General features: G+C 34.5%; 1 protein-coding gene across 2 annotated transcripts in view; it reads right to left on the bottom strand.

The window, feature by feature from the left end:
- LOC149943750 (frequenin-2-like) overlaps positions 1-19,541 on the bottom strand; it is a 91,196-nt gene that overhangs the window by 16,131 nt on the left and 55,524 nt on the right. For both annotated transcript variants that reach the window (XM_090174327.1, XM_090174328.1), the window contains one exon: positions 9,097-9,121. In XM_090174327.1, the coding sequence (XP_090030453.1) occupies positions 9,097-9,121 (25 nt within the window). The remainder of the gene's footprint in view (positions 1-9,096; positions 9,122-19,541) is intronic.

Here is a 19,541-nt window from a genome sequence, read left to right as displayed (position 1 = left end):
ACTGTAAAACATTTAGCTTTACCAGTCAGAATTAAAATGAAAGTTTCAATGGCGGACTGGCCATAGAGTAAACCTGCCCGATGGCAGGTGGGCCCCACTGACCGTTCATGAAGTGGGCCCCTCAAACATAATAGCGTTATAGTTGTTAAAGCTGGGGCCCTTTGTCTTCTGGCAGCCCAAAATATTAGACCCAGTCCGCCACTGGAAAGTTTGATATCACTTGAGTTACATGATGTGATTTAAAAAAAAAGGGATTGATTGGGGGCTCACTAGTCAAATTGGCTAGTGAGCCCCCAGATTTCGATTCATTTTAGTAGTCAGAGCATTTATTTTAGAAGTCAAATGCCGTGACTAGTGCCTTATGTCCAACCTTGGTCGGTAAGGAAATATTCCCGCGAAACACTGGTGTCCGAAGTTTCCAACTTATTTTTCTCCTCCTTCAGCATGCGAGTCTTTTTTGCGTTTAATTTTTTAATATAGGTCTGCCACACAGTGTTTTGCAACTTCTACAGAAACATGGTGACCATTTTCAAAGGATTGAAAGGAAGCTCATATTTTGTTCTGATATTAAACTTTACCCGTGTATTTATTTTCATCGAGGGTGGTTAAAGGGCTACATAATCATTTGAATTTTGAGGGTAGATCTACAAAATCGAGTGTTTTGAAAAGTGAAAAGGTTGGCCTGAAACAGGTGAAAAAAGGTGAGGAGCTACCAAAATTTGAGGTAAAATTTTTAAATTATTCTAAGGACCATAAGATTGAGATAAAATTAAATGATTCTTTGTATGATCGATCAAGCCTTCTGAACCCACTAGGCCTACTTAAAGGGAATATAACCTGCAAAGCAATCTTTACGGAAGACCCCTTCAATGTTTCAAATGTCCCTGTACAGTGGCGCCAAACATTTTTAAAGCCAAAGGCAAGAGCGGCCAGAGCTGCAAGCGTTGGTGTTCCACACCAAATACCTAAGGTTATATTCCCTTTAAAGATCCACAACGGCGGTTCTACAATCCCGCGCGAAATGGAGAATTAGAGCTGGAAAAATACCGGAATCAGAAATCGGCATAGCGACATCTGGAGGTTGCAAAACGAGGATATTGTGTTGATTGAATGACCCAAGTTTAGATCCGGGATAAATTGGTTAATTTTTTAATTTAATCTTAACCCAAAATATTTTTAAAATCGTTAAACTTAAGCACGATGGTATAATTCTGCATTAGGGCTTGTTCATAAATTTCGTAACGCAATTTTTTTCTAATCCCCATCTACTCGTAAAATGATAAACATTTAAAATAGTGTGATTGGTGATTTGCCAGAAATTAGATACGTATAAAGATCAGGAAAGCCAAGTGGTGGTAACAAGTCAAATGAGTTACTACTTTCCCCATTATCTTGGGCATTGAAATATTTAAAATAACGTTTTTTTTAGAAGATAAGGATCTGTATTAATGATAAGACTAATCTTTTCTTTATACCTTACTTTAATTACTTCATTTAAACTTTCAAAATAGCTTAATTTAGGCCCTTTAGTCGTAGCCATCACGCCGTCAAACAAATTCCCTTTTCAAAAAGGGCGCTGGTTTACCAAAATGGCGCTAGGGAAATAACCAATTGTGACGCATTTCAATTTTTCTTATGTACGAAATTATAAAGCGCTTTTGGTCGTACCCAGCCTGTAAAATGGTTAAAAAAACCACGTGAATAGAGAAGCTCGTGCGTTTTTGCACGAGCTCACTGAAAGTAAAAATGTGCACGCGATGAAACTAATATAATCACCGTATTTTATAAAAAGTCCTATTCCCAAGTTAATGACGTCAATTAGTCACGTGAGTCGTAATTTTTCATTCCCCATTGACTTCATAGTTTCGACTATTACCATATGTAACATAATTACTCATAAGTATGCCATTGTTCTTTTATTCCATTCAAAAATCTTCAGTAACGGTTTGTTTCACCACGAACCAGTAAAAAGGTGGACTAAGTTAGATTTTAACCTTTTTATTCATCCTAGTAATTTTGGGAGTCACACTATTGGCAACTAACATATGTATTTAAGTCAATGGAAAACCTCTAAATTAAGATGGAATTTTGGAATCGAAATTTTAATCAGCTCGATATAGCTTTATTGAAATTTATAAACTCACTCGGTTTGCGCAAATGAAGTTAAAATATGAGTAGTTTAGAAAAATAAAAGGTTGCGAAAAATTGCCAATACGTTTCAGTGATCGCCGAAAGTGGAATATTCCACCAGCGTTATTAAAACCCATACCAAGCCTAGAAGAGTTAGGCCTAGGCTCAAAAGATGCCCCAGAAAAGTTCAACCTGAATTTCAACCTGCTTCTTTTATTTGACAATGCAAAATTATTTCAAAACCTTAGTCTTCGAAAACTTCTTTAATTAGCAAATTAATTGCATTAACAGCACTTGACACTATATTGTAGTTCATTTTAGCTCCTAAGCCGTGTATGTTACAATTCGGTTTATTTACTAGAATTATTTATCAGACGTAGAGCTAATTGTCCGACGGCATAATCGGCATTTGAGATTCGATTACGTCAAATATTAAGAAGGGGACGTATGACGCAACATCTGTGAAAAAACCGTTAGAGAAGAAATAGAGCTGTTTGCATACTTATGAGTAATTACTTTACATATGTTTATTTTTTCAACAAAGGGGTTAAATTTTGCTCGGATACAGCTTTTTCCTAAAATCGCAAAAGACCTTGGTAATAAAATCAAAAATTTGGTTGTGTGTTCTTCTCATTTGTAAACAAACGATTTTCAAAGCGTTCCGCCATTTGTTATGTAATAATCAATTAAAGGGTTTCTCACTTATCCTTCCATATTCCAAAGTTACACTTGTAAGTTAATTTTTTCTGCACATAAAGAATTGAAACACTATTTTCCTACATCTGCAACGTCCTCTTCCTTTAAACGTGCATTTGGTAATAACGTAATCTCAACACTTGTATAACTCTAAAAAACTTAAGAATTAACGAAGTAAATTCGGTAATTGTAAAGCTTTTGACATTTTATTTCAAGACGCCAAAACTGGTTTTCGGAAAATCAGATGATAACGGTTTACCGCTTTGGCACAGAGGTGGGCAAAAATTGTCAGCGCTCTTTTATGAAAATCATCTCGAAACGTGCGACCACTTCAAATACGTTGATCTTGTCAAGCGAGAATTATAAATTGAGCAAGCTAAGGTTGAGTATTGAATGCGGGCAGAGCGAGATCGAGCCGAGAGAAACAGTAGTTTGTTCATATTGGATTTTCTCATCGTGATGATAGACGGGGTGGTCTGTTTCCCGGAATCCGCTCACCACGCGGTGAGAAAAAATTAAAAAATAATATTTTCTAGTCGATTTGTTTTATTAAAAAAACTCATTTCCAATATGAACAAACTCCTGTCTCTCTCGGCTCTATGTCACTAAGCCCGTCGTTAGCGCTTTGAAGTGAACGAACTGTCCCGCCGATAAGGGACGTGGTACTGAAAACTGAGCAGGCTTGTTCGTCGATCAGCCGATCTTGCTCACCGTGCAGTGAACAAACACTGACTTACGTCTTTAGTGAATAAATCGGCGCTCACTCTGAGATGGCTTAGTTGAAGATAAAAAAAATAAAATCATCTGGCGTGAGCGCTCGCTCAATTGATCAACCCAGTGAGAAAATTCTGAACATTCAGTTTTGGAAGCTGCTTACAATATTTACCCACCTCTGCTCTCTCAGTAGCGCTACCAAGCGGAATCTATATGAACTAAGTTTGAGGGGGAATATACGAACCGAAGGCTTCAAACTTAGTTCATATAGATTCCGCTTGGTGGCGCTACTGACACTTTTGGCTGCAAATAAAACTAACAAATGCGCAATCATCGTAATTTGTATTAAGGGATTTTAGACTCTCAGCATCGAAAAGATTCAGACTCTGCAGATATAGTAGACTTCATGATCGATAAACTGTTCCATCAAATGACTGAATATTGACTTATTGATTTGGTACAATTTGCCGTGACTACGGGTTTATGAATACTAACGTGGAGTGCCGTGTCAAGAATAATTTGTGTAAATCTGTTTCCTCCATGTCATCCATAGCTCATTTCAGTAGCTTTACGAAGAATTAAAAAAATTTACGACAACTGCAAATCTGATGTGTGAACGTACATACTTATAGAGTGGAGACAAGGGTGAGATATCAAACTCCAGAGGGAAACTAAATTACAGTGAAGGAGAAAATTGTGATCGTATGGCCGGCTATGGGCCTATGGCAGAGTTGGAAAAGTACTATCACTTATTCTTTGCCAGTATAGCAGCCATTTTGGTCGGGATTTCTCTCAAAGTTCTGAAATTTTGGGTCGTTACTTTTGGAAAAGGAATTTGATTTGATCCCCCAACTGCCAGTACTATATTGGTGTTGAGGCGTAGGAGTACTGATCTAACTTGGGATAACCAAAGAATGAACATCCCAGAAATGGAGCATTAGCTTCCTCAGAGAATAAATTGCTTGTATCTCCTCTCGTGTGAAATTACTAATAGCCGTTTCATTTTCAAGAGCATGTTTCCCAAGACAACCTCCGAGCGGCGAGCATTGCGGCTCATCTTTACATTCCTGGGTTATATATTCTTTGGGGTAACAGTCATATCTGTATAGATAATGTTCCATTAATGTGTCAGTTATTCGAAATAGTTCTTGATAGCTATTTGTGAATACAAATAGTATATATTTATCTTAAAGAAGTGTCTGCCCCTGTAGCATTAGGGTGTCGGTCAAGAGTCGGATATGGGTCTAAAAGTCGTTTTCAGGTCGCCGACTGTATGCCGACTCAAATTGTTCAATTTTATTAAACCCCAAAAATTACAAATTTCCATTTTGAGACTTTATAAAGTCGGCAAGTCGACTTTAATGTACAGTCGATATGCCGACTTGATAAGGACCACACAAGTATTTTTTTCATATTTTTAAAATAATTGTATTTTATTGTATAATTATACTTGAAGTTAATTTTTACTAATTATGATTAATTAATTTTTAGAAATTAATTTGCATAAGAAGTTACTTCCCCTGTAGCAAATTAGAGTCGGGCCGACGTCGGCAAAAGGTACTAAACACTAAAGTCGGCCGACCTTTGGATTGAGGGTCGAAATGTCGTAGGGGTAAAATGGTAAAACGTCGACTCTTTAACGCCAATTAGCCTAATAGACCTAAGAACCGACTCCGAAACGACGTCGGGCCGACTTTATATTAATGCTTATTTCCGACCCAAAACTGATCTCATTATTAGATTTTCGAATACAAATAAGTTTGAAGAAGAAATAAAAGTGAAAAAAAATTCATCATCATCAAATAGTCAGAAAATAATTAAAATATCCCCTTTCCTAAATAAATATGGTCGGTTTCATAAAGTTAATGTCGAATCCAATAATTAAATGTAAGGTCTATTTTAAGTTGGATAATGGTCGGCATACCGACTATAAATAGTCCCAAAAAAGGATTTACGGTTTTAGTGTCGAAAAACGTTTCGACGTTTTTAGGTCGGCATTTGGTCGTCGACTATAAACCATTGAATTGGGAATAATACTGGTAGAATTAAAATTACGATTCCAGTTGCCATGGTTACGCGGGACCTAAAATGATAAGACTGTACGAAATTCATCTTTATAATTAGGTGGTAGCGCCATCTATATTTTGTAAAGTTATATGGCTAAAAATAAATAATGATTAGCTAACTCACCGTAACTTTAGTTAAAAAGAATCGTGTTGACAGAATAAAATTGTTTTTAAACAACTTCAAGGGTTTGTTTGTTACGAGAAATCATAGATTTCAATTTCGCAAAAAAAAAAATCAATTGCAATAGTTGCCACCAATAGAGACAGATGCCCCCACGGTAGAACGATAAAGTTGATAAAGTCTCCTTATGGAACGAAATTGGTTCCGCCCCAGCCAGATTTAGTTGTACCTCTATTTATTCCCAGCTCAATGCTATAAATCGACTTTTTAACCGTACCCCGACTCTAAACCAAAGACTAAATAGATTGGCGTGATCAATGGCTCAACTTGCATTCGATAGCAGACGGCGACGCTGGTCAAAATTTTCCCCGCGCTTCAGAGTGTTACTAGTGGCGCCTCTAACGGCTGGTCAAAGGCTTCTCCCGTGTTTCGAAAGTGTTAATAGGTTTTTTGTATGGAGACGCCTGTCTAGTAAGCGAAGCGTATATAGTCTTTGCTCTAAACCAACTTCATGTGTTACAGGGGTTTGCGATTTACGATATTATTTCAAAATATTAATTCCTGATTTTTATTGATATTGATTAATTATACTCTAAATAGATTAAAAAATTTAAAATGTATTAATAAATAGGCTTATTGATACGAGCACAAACGTTTTTCAAACGCTTCATAGTTTAAAAAATTCAAAAGCACGAGTTAATACTTTCGCAGCGCCATCTCCGGACTAGCAGCATGTTAGAAGTTTATTGGCGAACTCGCTTGATATGAGAGGTGTAATTGTTGACTTGTGCGCTTAATTTTATATTCAAAATTAATGGAAAAATCATTGAAATCTTGAGAAATACATTAAATCTAAACTAACAAAGTAAGTTTTTCAATAATATATCTATATAATATAATATCTATATCAATTAATTATAGCTTTGTGAACAATGTTTTGCATGAGCTGTTAGGCCTTGGCAATTACAAGGTCATGTGTTTTATAAATAACATATAAAATAGACTACAACATCAAAAGATAATGATATTTGATAAAAGTATTTGAATTGTAATTGTGTTTACGTATTAAAATCTAGAAGCTTAATTAAAATGTTTCTTTTCTATATCACTACTATATTAATTCTATGTACTTCGCCAAAAGATTTTCAGACTTGTATATTGTTTGGATTAGTTCTATTAATATAAATAGCTAATTTTTATTGAAAATTATTATCGATTCAATCTCAGCTAAATTACTGTTAAGGCATCAAATTGGTATTAAGTGGGAGTTCCGAAGAGCGATTTAATTTGACGTCGGCACAACGTCGTTTCACAGTCGGAATTGTATGTTTATGAAGTCGGCCCATAGTCCTTTCTGAGTCGGCCCATAGTCCTTTCTGAGTCGGCCCATAGTCCTTTCTGAGTCGGCCCATAGTCCTTTCTGAGTCGGCCCATAGTCCTTTCTGAGTCGGCCCATAGTCATTTCTGAGTCGGCCCATAGTCCTTTCTGAGTCGGCCCATAGTCCTTTCTGAGTAGGACATACATCGGAAGTGAGTCGAATTTTTTTGTCGATCGACGGTCGGCCGACTACTTTTCTACTAGGACATTTCGACCTTTCAGAGTGGGGTGGCCCGACAGTAGGCCGACCTTTCTGTTTTAAGACACTAGCCGACGTCGGCCCGACTCTTAAATGCTACAGGGGTGAAGTTCACCAAAAATGTGTGGTCATTGTAGAAATGGTTCTCAGTAAAAATTGAACACGCGTAAAGAAGGTTAGATATGTGGAACATAATGATAAACCTATGCCTATAGTTCTTGAATGTTAGACAATAATAGGCCTTTCCATAAATTCGCTACGATTGCCCAACTTGTTCTTCAAATTGTGCAGTCAAACCTATGGACGAATTCATTCGATCCCTTTAGTGGGAAAGCTGGGGAAACATTGTAGAAGTGCAAAAAACAGTAAACAAGAGGGCCTCGTTAATTTATGGAGGGCCTATTTCATGTATTGATGAAAGTGGTAGTGAAACCAGAATCTCGCAGGACCCATGTGTATGGGATTTTAAACCATTTTGTATTAAAGTGAGACAGAAAAGGGCGTTTTCTATCATTTTGAAAAGGCCCCCACACTCTAACATTTCTAGATTTTTAAGGAGTTACAGCTTGATTACTCATAGAATATGCGAATTAAACATCCAAAAAGAAGTAAGGTAAAATAGATGGGATAGTTTCAGCGGTCATTCAATTCGCCCAAGCTGTCACTCGTTGAAAAATCGAGTACAGGAGAAGAGGGCTGGAAATTATCTGCACTCGGCCTTCAGGCAGGGTTGTAGAGAGATGGTTCGATCACTTAGCAATTCTACCATAGGAGAGTTTGGCTAATAGATGGCGCGCCCAACACTGTGTACCCCCTTCAGATACTTATGGGCGTTTCCCCAATGCATAGAAGTACTGAGGTGCAGCCTAATTTATAGGAGAAAGCGGGAAATTTAAATTTTCTGTTTCGTTTTTACACGTGTGAATTTTAAGGATTTTTTTTTTAATATTTATAATTAGCGAACATTGAATTTCAGTTTCTCAGATATTTATTTGAACTGAAATACAAATTTTTTACTAGAATTAATAAAGGAATAACACTGATCGTAGTTTTGCCTTTTGGCTCTTAATTAGCTTAGGTTTGCTTAGATTGTTCGCAATTTCAAAAATGAAATTGTTAATGACAACCCTGCTTCAGGTATCAGATATTATTTGGGTAAATAAATCTTAAAAGTTTAAAATGGAGACTTATGATCAGGATTTCTCAAACTATTGATAGTACTAGCAGGAAACATTCGTTGGAGTTCAAATCCTTTCTTATATTTGATTTTCGACTAATAATTCATTAAAAATCACGTCTTCCATATGACCAAAATTAAACACCTTGAATTTATTGTATCTCATCACAGCCCCTGTAATCCCAATGTGATGGGACTGTTGAGAATTATCTACCCCCCATCTGGTGACTGTCGTAGTCGTAGGCGAGTTCACCTTGGTTAGGGACATGAAGACTAGCGAACTGTTTTGTCCCACATTCCCCAAAAGAATGTGTGTTTGACTGATAATGAGAGTTCAAATGTAAGAGTGAATGGTGTTTTATAGGGTCACACCGGCGTTTGAATTTCCCCGGCTAGCTCTGGAAATAGACCAGAATGTTTTCCAGAAAATTATTTGCCGGATTTTCTATCGCGAAGTACGGATACACCCAGATTTTTCAAACGCCATTGCGGCCCTTCAACCCTCGCTTTCCAATAAACGCTCGTGGGTTCTTGGCTAAACAAAACGGAACACACGCGAACTTCGAATGATTGTCTCCTTTTATACTAGTATTTATAAGAAAACAAACTTCTTACCATTGCTTAACTTCTTTTTCGGAAACTGCGAAAGAAAAATAAACAAGTGTGAGAATATAAGCACGAAGCAACTTCAAAAACAAACACAGAACACCCTCACGAAACAAAGTACGTTACGAGATATACGCATCTGAACGGAGTGGGAAACAGCCCGAAGCAGTTTCCAAAGAATAACATAAAGGACGTGGACGACTATAAGCAAGGTAGAGAGGAGGAAGAAGTAACTGCGCAGGGACCAATCTCGAAACAACAGGGCATTAAACGAAGACAGTCCCGAAGACTGTCGGAAGGGGGCGCCGCGTGGGCGTCCGCTTAAGTGACTGTGTCACGGCAAAGAGCTATCGTCCTGGTCTCTCGCCGCCTTTGATCCGGACTAGTTCGCTGATGGTCTGGATCCGGGGATTTGCCTTTACGCATTCACCGAACCATCACCGAAATAATTCCGCTTCCTTCCGTGGAAAAGTAAATAAAGAAATTGACTATATAAATATTTGAGGCATCTTCCAAATAAGCTGCTGAGATGCCTCGCCACGAGAGAGAGAGAGTGAAACAAGGGTCGTGGTTCTTCCAGAGACAGAGAATGTTCTTTATTAAATTTTACCCAAATGGGAGAACGTTCAGTCCACCTTGGCTAAGAAACTATACGGTTCTCTCGAAAATAAACTCGGTCACCACCTTTATGGAGCCGACTGGTTTGGCCGTTGACAGTGTCTGGAACAAGACGGTGTCCTCTTCTTCCCACCATCTTTACTTCATCAATTTAACGAAACACACCTTTCTTTTTTTTATTTCCACCTTCGAGATAAACCTTTCTATTTTCGACAGCATAGAAGTGTCATTGTTTTCTTACTCGATGTTACCAGGAGTATTCAACTGCCGTTTCATCACGCGGACCAAGGCCTACCTTGAAATTGTAAAGGGAGAGTTAACTTTTAAATTCTCAACATTATTTGAAAATTATTATAGGAATTTAAATTTTGGAGATAAATCTTTTTTTTTGCCAAGGTTAAGCAAGTATAAAAACGATTTTGATAAAACTATTTTAATAAACATTCAGAGTGCCCTGAATGTTTATTGGTTTAACTGATATCGGCAGATCTCCGAGTAAAGCCAGAGTTCCTACACAGTACTGGTGAGCCCCAAAAGGGCGAAACCGGTCTACTGTTGGAATCTCTGGCTAAAATTTTGACTTTTGATAAAACTATTTTAGTTTTAAATCTATAATAATTGCAATAGTAATATAATAATTGTATAATACTAGAAATAAGGTTAAACAACATTAAGTAATTAGTAAGTCTAAACATTGTGATTTTCATTATTTATAGATTTATAAATAAAGACTAGGGAACTGTAATTAATAATTTGACAGACAGTCAGTATACTTAAGGATTGAAAAATCGGAGTGGTACGGTTATACGCCACTCGAAGTTGGTCCGGATCATCTATTTTAGACAAAATCTCGAAATATTCCGGGAATCGAAAGATTTGGGGATTAACCAATTTTAGAGCGGAATAATTATATTTACATACAGTTTGGATACAGACGTCTTTTACAGTGTCTGAGTTTGGAAAGATCTCCACCCAAATATTAAAAACGCGAACCAAATAAACTGAACGAGATTATGCTGCTCAATTGGGTGGAAATGTTTCGGTAGAAGCGATGTCATTTGAAGAATTGATTAATAGTATTTAATTCTATAACGTATTTATAGATATTAGTATTTTTTTAAGACACTTAAGATTTGTAAACGCCCGTACCTTAAATAAATACACACCGGGGTATTTTTTAAAGGTAGCAAGTCAGCTAGCGACTTCAATTGCCTTAATTCTCAGTGGCCAAGTTATATGCGTGGGAGGGTGGAGGCAAGCCCTTGAAGATACCACGCGAGCCAACACCTCCCTACACTTATTATTACCGTTTTCTCGGGAAGCTCTTTAACCAGAGCTGATAGAACTTACAAACTCAAACCACAAGCCCGGATCTAACACACCTCCTCTTGCTGTGAGGTGAAAGTACCAACCACCCCACTCAGATAAAATAGTCTACGTTTCACGCATCAACAAAACTTTTGCTATCGATTCCATAAATTCCCATTACACAATCCTCCTGTGTGTAAATGATATTCATCTATAGATCAAAGTATCCTTAAACAAATATTAATATAAGAAATAAATATTCTAATTTCGAAGCAAACTCCAGTCAAATACGTGGATATTTTTAATATTTAAGCAGATACCATTTAATTAATTAATATTTCGAATTTGTAAACAAATATCCAATTTGCTAATTTTGGCCTAGCTGATTATTATAATAACAAATGAACATTTAAAATATTTTGAAATGCTTAAATTTTTACGTTCTGCGCTCGCAATGTTTCATAAAATTGCCCATGACGTAAAACCATGTTCGCGATAAAAAACGAATGAAACACAGATCCATAATTCTATAATATACGTTCCATAAATATGACATTTACTGCACTTCAATTGTTAAAACTCTTTTGGGACATCGACACCGTTTGCAGGAAAGTTTGACAGCCGACGTGCCACCGCTACCGTCTCTCAGACCTTGATATAGGCTTATGATAAACGTAATAAGTTCCCAATTTTGTTTTGTAAAAAATCTTCGACAGGAAACGTCCAATATGTCATATTGAAAGAAACCCGAACTTTTAACTCAATTTCAATTCGACGTTCGAATTTTTTTCGGGTGAATCGTGCTCAGAGTTTTATACATGTAAATAAAGTACTTCTAATCAAATAACAAGGCTACCGGCGAGAAATGACCGGTTTTACCTGACAAGGAACATAGAGGGCACCCTCGCTAAGCGTGAGTTCTTTTTAGGCCGGCGCATCATGGAAGGAGCTGAAGTTATATTTTGATAAAGGTACAAATTTGATCATTTCGTTTTGCTAAACGTAGAGCAGCCCTTGGGTGTCCGCAAACTAGCTCATGTGGCATTGAAGGTAGAGTATATTCAGGGCTTTTCGCTTCGTTTCGTCGCTGTCTGTTGTAGGTTTATGTAGCCCTCTATCTAGTGAGGCTAGAGGTTTACTTGAAACACGCCATTTTAGAATTAAATGTATATCAAATTAAAATTTAGAATTAAATTTAGATCAAATTAAAATTTAGAATTAAATTTATATCAAATTAAAATTTAGAATTAAATTTATATCAAATTAAAATTTAGAATTAAATTTATATCAAATTAAAATTTAGAATTAAATTTATATCAAATTAAAATTTAGAATTAAATTTATATCAAATTAAAATTTAGAATTAAATTTATATCAAATTAAAATTTAGAATTAAATTTAGATCAAATTAAAATTTAGAAGTAAATTTATATCAAATTAAAATTTAGAATTAAATTATATCAAATAAAAATTTAGAATTAAATTATACCAAATTAAAATTTATAACTAAATTATATCAAATTAAAATTTAGAAGTAAATTTATATCAAATTAAAATTTAGAATTAAATTATATCAAATAAAAATTTAGAATTAAAATATATCAAATAAAAATTTAGAAGTAAATTTATATCAAATTAAAATTTAGAATTAAATTATATCAAATAAAAATTTAGAATTAAAATATATCAAATAAAAATTTAGAATTAAAATATATCAAATAAAAATTAAGAAAAAAGTTAATATTTCATTAATTAAATTTATCCAATATTTCGTCGTTTCGTGGTCAACGAATTAAAATAATATTAAATTTAAACTAAGAAATAATATAATGTTAAATCAAAATTAAGAATTAACTTAAAATGATATCATAATTAAGAATTAACTTAAAATGATATCAAATTAAGAATTAACTTAAAATGATATCAAAATTAAGAATTAACTTAAAATTAAATCAAAAACCATGATTAATGTAAAATTAAATAAAATAAAGAATTAATTTAAAATTAAACAAAAATAAAGAATAAATTTAAAATTAAACAAAAATAAAGAATAAATTTAAAATTAAACAAAAATAAAGAATAAATTTAAAATTAAATAAAAATAAAGAATTAATTTAAAATTAAATAAAAATAAAGAATTAATCTAAAAATAAATCAAAAATTAAGAATCAATTTAAAATTAAATAAAAATAAAGAATTAATCTAAAAAGAAATCAAAAATTAAGAATTATTTTAATATTAAATCAAAATTAGGAATTCATTTAATATTAAATCAAAATTAAGAATTAATTGAATATTAAATCAAAATTATGTATTAATTTAAAAATAAATTAAAATTCAGAGTTAATGAGTCGTTTTCATGAATGCAAATGACGACTTAAGCGCCGAACGATATTTTTGCCTTTTAGCACTCGTTTTCTCTAAATCTACTTCGTATATTTTTTCGCTTCGATTTTCGCGGGTATCGAAAAATCAATAGCGGATTTCACAACAGGAAAAATAAATGGAAAAAGGGCTATGTTTCTCTTTCACCGCAGTACACGCGCACGGACGTTTCTCAAGCGAACCCTTTTCAAAGTCCACGGTAGCTGCCATTTCTTCCATTTGCTCGCGTTATCTAAGATGGCCGCTCCCGATGGACGGAGAAGAAATAAAAGTATTGTACTCTTCTCTACAAGGAAAAACGAGGAAAAAATTCTGAATGGCAACTGTTGGATGGCGAAGAAAGACGTTTTTAAGTATTGGTAGTCGGATGGTAAGCTTGCAAAAGGCAGCTTATTGAACGCATTCTGTCAAAATGAAGCGATGCTTTCTCCCGGGTCATTATTTTCTTCTATCCGTCTTTTTTTTTTGATAATCCCTTTTTAGACACATAATCGATTCTCTATCGCTTCCGGGTCAAGCCAGTTGTTGATACGACGCGGCTCGTTATAATCTCATATTGATGGCTAGAGTTTCGGGATGTTTGTTCTTCTTGGATTCGAAAAAAACTAATGTGACGTAATTTTTCATAGTCTGGGAATTGATTGTTGGACGTGAAAAAAAAATTGTTGTTTCTCTCCTAAACTCCGAAGCCGAGATTGACGATTGGACTGAAACGCTTAAGGGGGAAGACTACAGTGGCCATTGTCTACTTTCACGCTATTTCAAGCTGAACTCTTTTAATTTTGTATTTTAACTTATAAATTTTTTATTTCAGTGTAAAACAGCCTCTCGTTTAGTGCCTAAAATAATTTTTACAATTTTAAATTTAAAAGTAATTCAGTTATTACGTTTTAATTCGGACTCCCGGAGCTAAACAAGTTGGGCAAGCGCCCAAACTACCCTTTAGTTAGGACCTTATACCTCGTTAACTATTAATATTAGAATTATTAAAATTATTTTAAGCACTAGAGGAAGGTTCAGCCTAATAAGAAAAATATAATTCAATGATGTAATTGTTAAAACAGAAACGTTCAGCTTGATCGAAAAAGAGGCTTTTACTGTATTCTTCCACCTTAAGGGTAGTTTAATTGAACGGTTTAAGCAGCCGGTAATAATCAGCTAGGCTATACATATGAATGTATGTATTTACATATATATATTCGTATGAATAGAGAGTTCGCTTTTGTAACGGCAGCTGGTTAAACCTTTCAATTGAACTACGCAAACATAAGTATATGTATACATGTATGTAGCTATGTAATATTTCATTATTCTTACTAAATAATGGATGAGGATTCGAAATAAGTATGAACCAATGCTATAGTCAGTTGCAGGCTAAGAAAGACAAAATATATAGTACAATCGGCGCAAGGATGCCTCAGATCGTTTCCGGTCATTCCACCGCGCCAAATTTGAATTTGGCCATTTTACGGTCAAATTCGAATTTTGCTCTTTTCGTCGTCTTTTAGGGCCATCTAGAGTCCAAAATCGGAATCTTTATTGTTTAATTTTATAATTGTGGGGGCGAGCAAATTTAAAAGATAAGGCATTCCTATCATTCTTAAATTTAAAATAGTATGTATAATTATTTAATTTTGTTAATTTATTTCTACGTCTTACCAGTTAATTCGCAGTTTCTTTTAAAATAGTTACCACGCTTTCTTGGGGGTAACGTTGTCTTAATGAGCTATAGACGTTTAAAATTATTTTTTTCTCTTTACTTGTTAGCAATAAACCTTTATCATGATTTTTATAGTAACCTCTTGGGCTATTTAAAATATTTGGAGCTTCCATTATCGAACCTTCTTTAGCAAAATAATTCGGCTGTATTCAGTAATTAAACTCGTGACAACATGAAATTAAAAAAAAAGATTCCACTTTCGGTTCCGAGATGGCGCGAAAGTACGATGAAAATCACGAAATTTTAAATTGACCGTAAAGTGGTCAAATTCAAATTTCGCACCGTCGACTTGCCGGAAATGGTCTGATGTATCCTTGCGCCGACTGTACTATATATTTTGTCTTTCTTAGCCTTAACTGACTATAGTTATTTAGTGTCATAGTATATGTTAAGCAAAGCCCTTGGAAACAGTCAACGAAAACTTTCAAATGTTTTGAGAAATGTCTCATTCGAAGATCATTTCAAACCAAATGCAGTTTTATTAAATGATTAGACGCGCTTCAAAATATCGGTGTCTTAATAATTTATTAATTGATTAATACCTTATTTTGTTTTTCAAATCCCGTTTCATCAATGCCGCAGATAAAGCTTTAATAGTGAAATGGCAAATAACAAATTGTTGACATCGTGAGCCACTATTTTCATATGTTAATTTTATATCGTAGTTTGTATTATAAATAATGCCGCAGCCACCTCGAAATTCCTCGATAGTCTGAGTTTTTCGCTCAAGCAACAGTTTCAACTTACAAGGAGACGACCCGAGGTGTAACTCACCGATTTTTTTCAAACTCGGGAGTTTGGTAGACCTTCATGTTACTTGAAAAACCCTAAAGGGAAATGTCTCCATAGGCCACCGATTTTGTGTTGTCAAAACATGGGAATCTGACCAATTTTAAGGGTACCCCCCTGTAAAAAATTTAATCATTTTCGAACTTTTACATTATATTTTTATTTACATTTTTTATTTTTTGCATTTAATTTTTTTTTTCAAAATTGGTCAGATTCCCGTGTTATTTTCAATGGGAAAATTTCCATTTTGTGTTGTCAAAAACATTTTTGGTTTCCATCACAAAACGGTTGCCTATGGGGACATTTCCCTTTAGCGTTTTTCAAGTAACATGAAGGTCTACCAAACCCCCGAGTTTGAACAAAATCGGTGTGTTACACCTCGGATCGTCTCCTTGTTAGTTTTATGCGCTAAAGATGATAAATATCGGCCATGAATATTCGCTCCTGCCCTACATCGCGAATGTAACATTTCAAACCTTTAACCGAAAACTGTTACATTTAAAGCCGTTTGTAATTTGATTTAAAGAAAAAAAATGGGAATATTATTGGTGGGGTCAAAATAATAAGAGGCTTCTCCAGTCAACCAACAGCACTCCTAGTGGGAAAAAATAAATCCACCATCGAACGTCTTATTACCTTTATAGTAAATCACTGCTGTGCCAACCAAATCCTTTGCCAGAGAGCCGATTAATATAACCAAAAGCTAACATAGGATAAAGTAGTGTTGTAAGTCAGAAAATATTCCGCGGAAAATGACCGAGGCCTTTTTTCCGAAAAATATTAAAAAAGTTTTAATTCCATGATAAGTCTAAAATATTAATAGAAAATTTAAATAAACCGGCATTTTCGCCTAATTTTTTCGAATCTCAAAGTAAAACCAAGAATATATTTATTTATACCTAGGGATAATGTCTATGTCGAGACGGTTTTTAGCCTTTCTCTCAATCCACCCGTTGGTCCCCCCAGTACGCTCCTCCGCTTAAAATAAAACGAATAGTCCTGGTATTTCATTGGCTGCTTAAAATTTACGTCACCTAACGCGATGGAAATCAAACGCCGGTGACGTTTTGTCTTTCCCCTCGCGCGAAACGGGGGAAAGTCGTTCAACGTGCCCGGTGATTGTCGCAACATAATCATTCTTCCTAAATATAAATAAATACATTCTTGGTAAAACTGAACCTCTAGACTAGTTTAAATTAAATCAATGTAACATTTTATATCGATAAAAAGTTAAAAACATTAAAAACCCTTAAAAAGTAATTTATGTTTTAATTTTTTATTTTTCTGATTTGGGGAAAATTTTCTACTACTCTTAACTTCTAAAGGCAAAGACGGATGTATCTATGGGTCATGGCACGCACGCTGCTTATTTAATAGTTACTTTTGCCTGCCATCTACCGACATTTGATTAAAACGCAACACCGTCCCTTGGGTAGGGCGATCAGGGCAGCGGCCCAGGGCGCAAAAATTGTAGGGGCACAAAATTGAAGATTTTTATTTAAATTAGATATTAAAAATTAAAATTTTATTAAAAATAATTTGAAAATATTTCACTAAAACTCGAAAAAAATTAAAAATAAATTTGTATCCAAATACGAATTTTGCTTTCCTTAGTCCGGCGGCTACACTGCCGTCAATCGGCCGAAAAAGGTTTTACAAAAGATATTTTTGGGATACAGTAGCACTCACGAAACTAAAAAAAGACTTATCGAAATGTTAGACTATACTAAGGCTCGTATAACCTTCATAGATGGCGCCGGTTTCAACATTTAAAATGGTTTTATATCTAAACTAGCTTAAAAAAAACAAAGAAAGGGATAAAATCAAAGCTTGAATAACGAAAAAATGTGAAATTAACTACATAATAATAAATTAACTGTAAAAATATTTAAGTATTACTAAATATGACGAAAATTGATCAAATTAAAACTTGAATAATGCAAAAATTGTGAAATTAACTAATTAATTATTCATAAATTAATTAATAATTAGGTAATTATTATTTGTTAATTATTCATAAGGGAAAAACCGATAAAACCTACAAGTTGGTTACGTAATTTCGCGTCATATCTCCATACCGACCAAGTAGAGCTCTTTCATATTAATATATGCTACTCTACGATTATAAATCTTTTGATTAAAAGAAAAACTAGACTGGTAACTCCTATAGTTTTCATAAAGTATCTTGAAGCAAAAAATATCTCGAGCGATATTATTTTAAATACTACTTTAACGCTAGGATTAATTTTCATGTTTTTCGTCATCTTCAATAACTTTACAACCACCAGCTTATGTTTCCGAATATTATGACGCTTGAACAAGCTTAGGCACGTCATTTTGGAGGGGTTTGCCTATTTCCGGCTTTGCTCGTGCCCTAATTGTGGTAGAGCATTAATTTTCACCTATATTATTTTCGTGAGGATTTTCTTTCATAAAAGTCCACATTCGGCTCTCTACCTAAAATAGAAACAAAATGGCTGCCGAGAGAAAACGGCCAGAAACTTTTGATCGGGACTGTACCTTTCCAGTTGAAGATTTAAAAAAACGAGCAGTCAAATTAGGCGAAAAATATCCAGGTGACATAGATCTAATAGAAATATCAGCAGAAATTGAAAGTTTTAAATATCAATTTAGTTCTTTATTGGACAATCTTGAAAGCGCAAATTCTTTAGATTTATTAAATACCACATTGGAACACTCGCTGACAAATGTTAATCCAAATATAACAATTGCCTTTCGAATTTTTCTAACCTTGCCAGTGACGTCTGCTACTTGTGAAACTAGGAGCAACAAACACAAGGAGAACGCAGCTAGCGTTTAAAAACGCTAACGAAGGGTTGTGTACGAATTTCATTGGACGAGCGTCACGAGCCTTTACGCTGAACGTTTTACGGGCGAGCGGGAAGACAATTTCCGAATTTTGTCCTTCCGACGGCAGCAGGTGCTAGATTGATTTAATGGAAACTTATACGAAAGGTATGTAAATGTTTAATTATATATATTAATATCTTTGGTTTCAAATAATTCAATTAAAATTGTTGGTTAATATTAGCCAAGGTTTAAGTAACGTCTATGATATAAAATATTAGGTTACACAGTGCTGGTGTATATTTAACTGTAAAGTTAGCAAAAAAAGTAAGTTATATTGGCCTTGAAATAATATTAATTTTAAAAATTTATGCTTAATAGCTTTTCCTTTCAATTTAAAATTTTAGCTGTAGCAATTAAGCTTGTGGTCCTTGTGGAGTCTAACTTTGCTGTATAAATGAATAATCTTTTTAATTAAACTTCTTCTGTGATGTTCTATGCCCACTTCGCAATCAAACATGTGTTCGGTAAGATCTGGAAAAATATCTGTTCCAACTATCTTACGAAGAACTGCAAGCTCAATGGCCAAATATCTTATTGCAGGGCATGTTTTGTCGGATGCAAGATTCTGTGAGGCGACATATTTCGTAAACACTTTTTGATGGTTTATGCAAGCCACCATTTTCCTTCAACTTGGAGTGTCAATTGTAAGCATAATTGTGTTAATTTATTTCTTCTTGAAGGGCTTGCTTGCAAATTTCACATTTTATCATTTTTCTTAGCCGTGAAACTACAAATCCAGCAATTTAGGAAACTACATTTACTT

The sequence above is a fragment of the Leiobunum rupestre genome, chromosome 5 (genome assembly GCF_980474605.1).
Source record: "Leiobunum rupestre chromosome 5, qqLeiRupe1.1.hap1, whole genome shotgun sequence".
Classification (NCBI taxonomy): Eukaryota; Metazoa; Arthropoda; class Arachnida; order Opiliones; family Sclerosomatidae; genus Leiobunum; species Leiobunum rupestre.
This window is presented reverse-complemented; position numbering and strand designations above follow the sequence as displayed.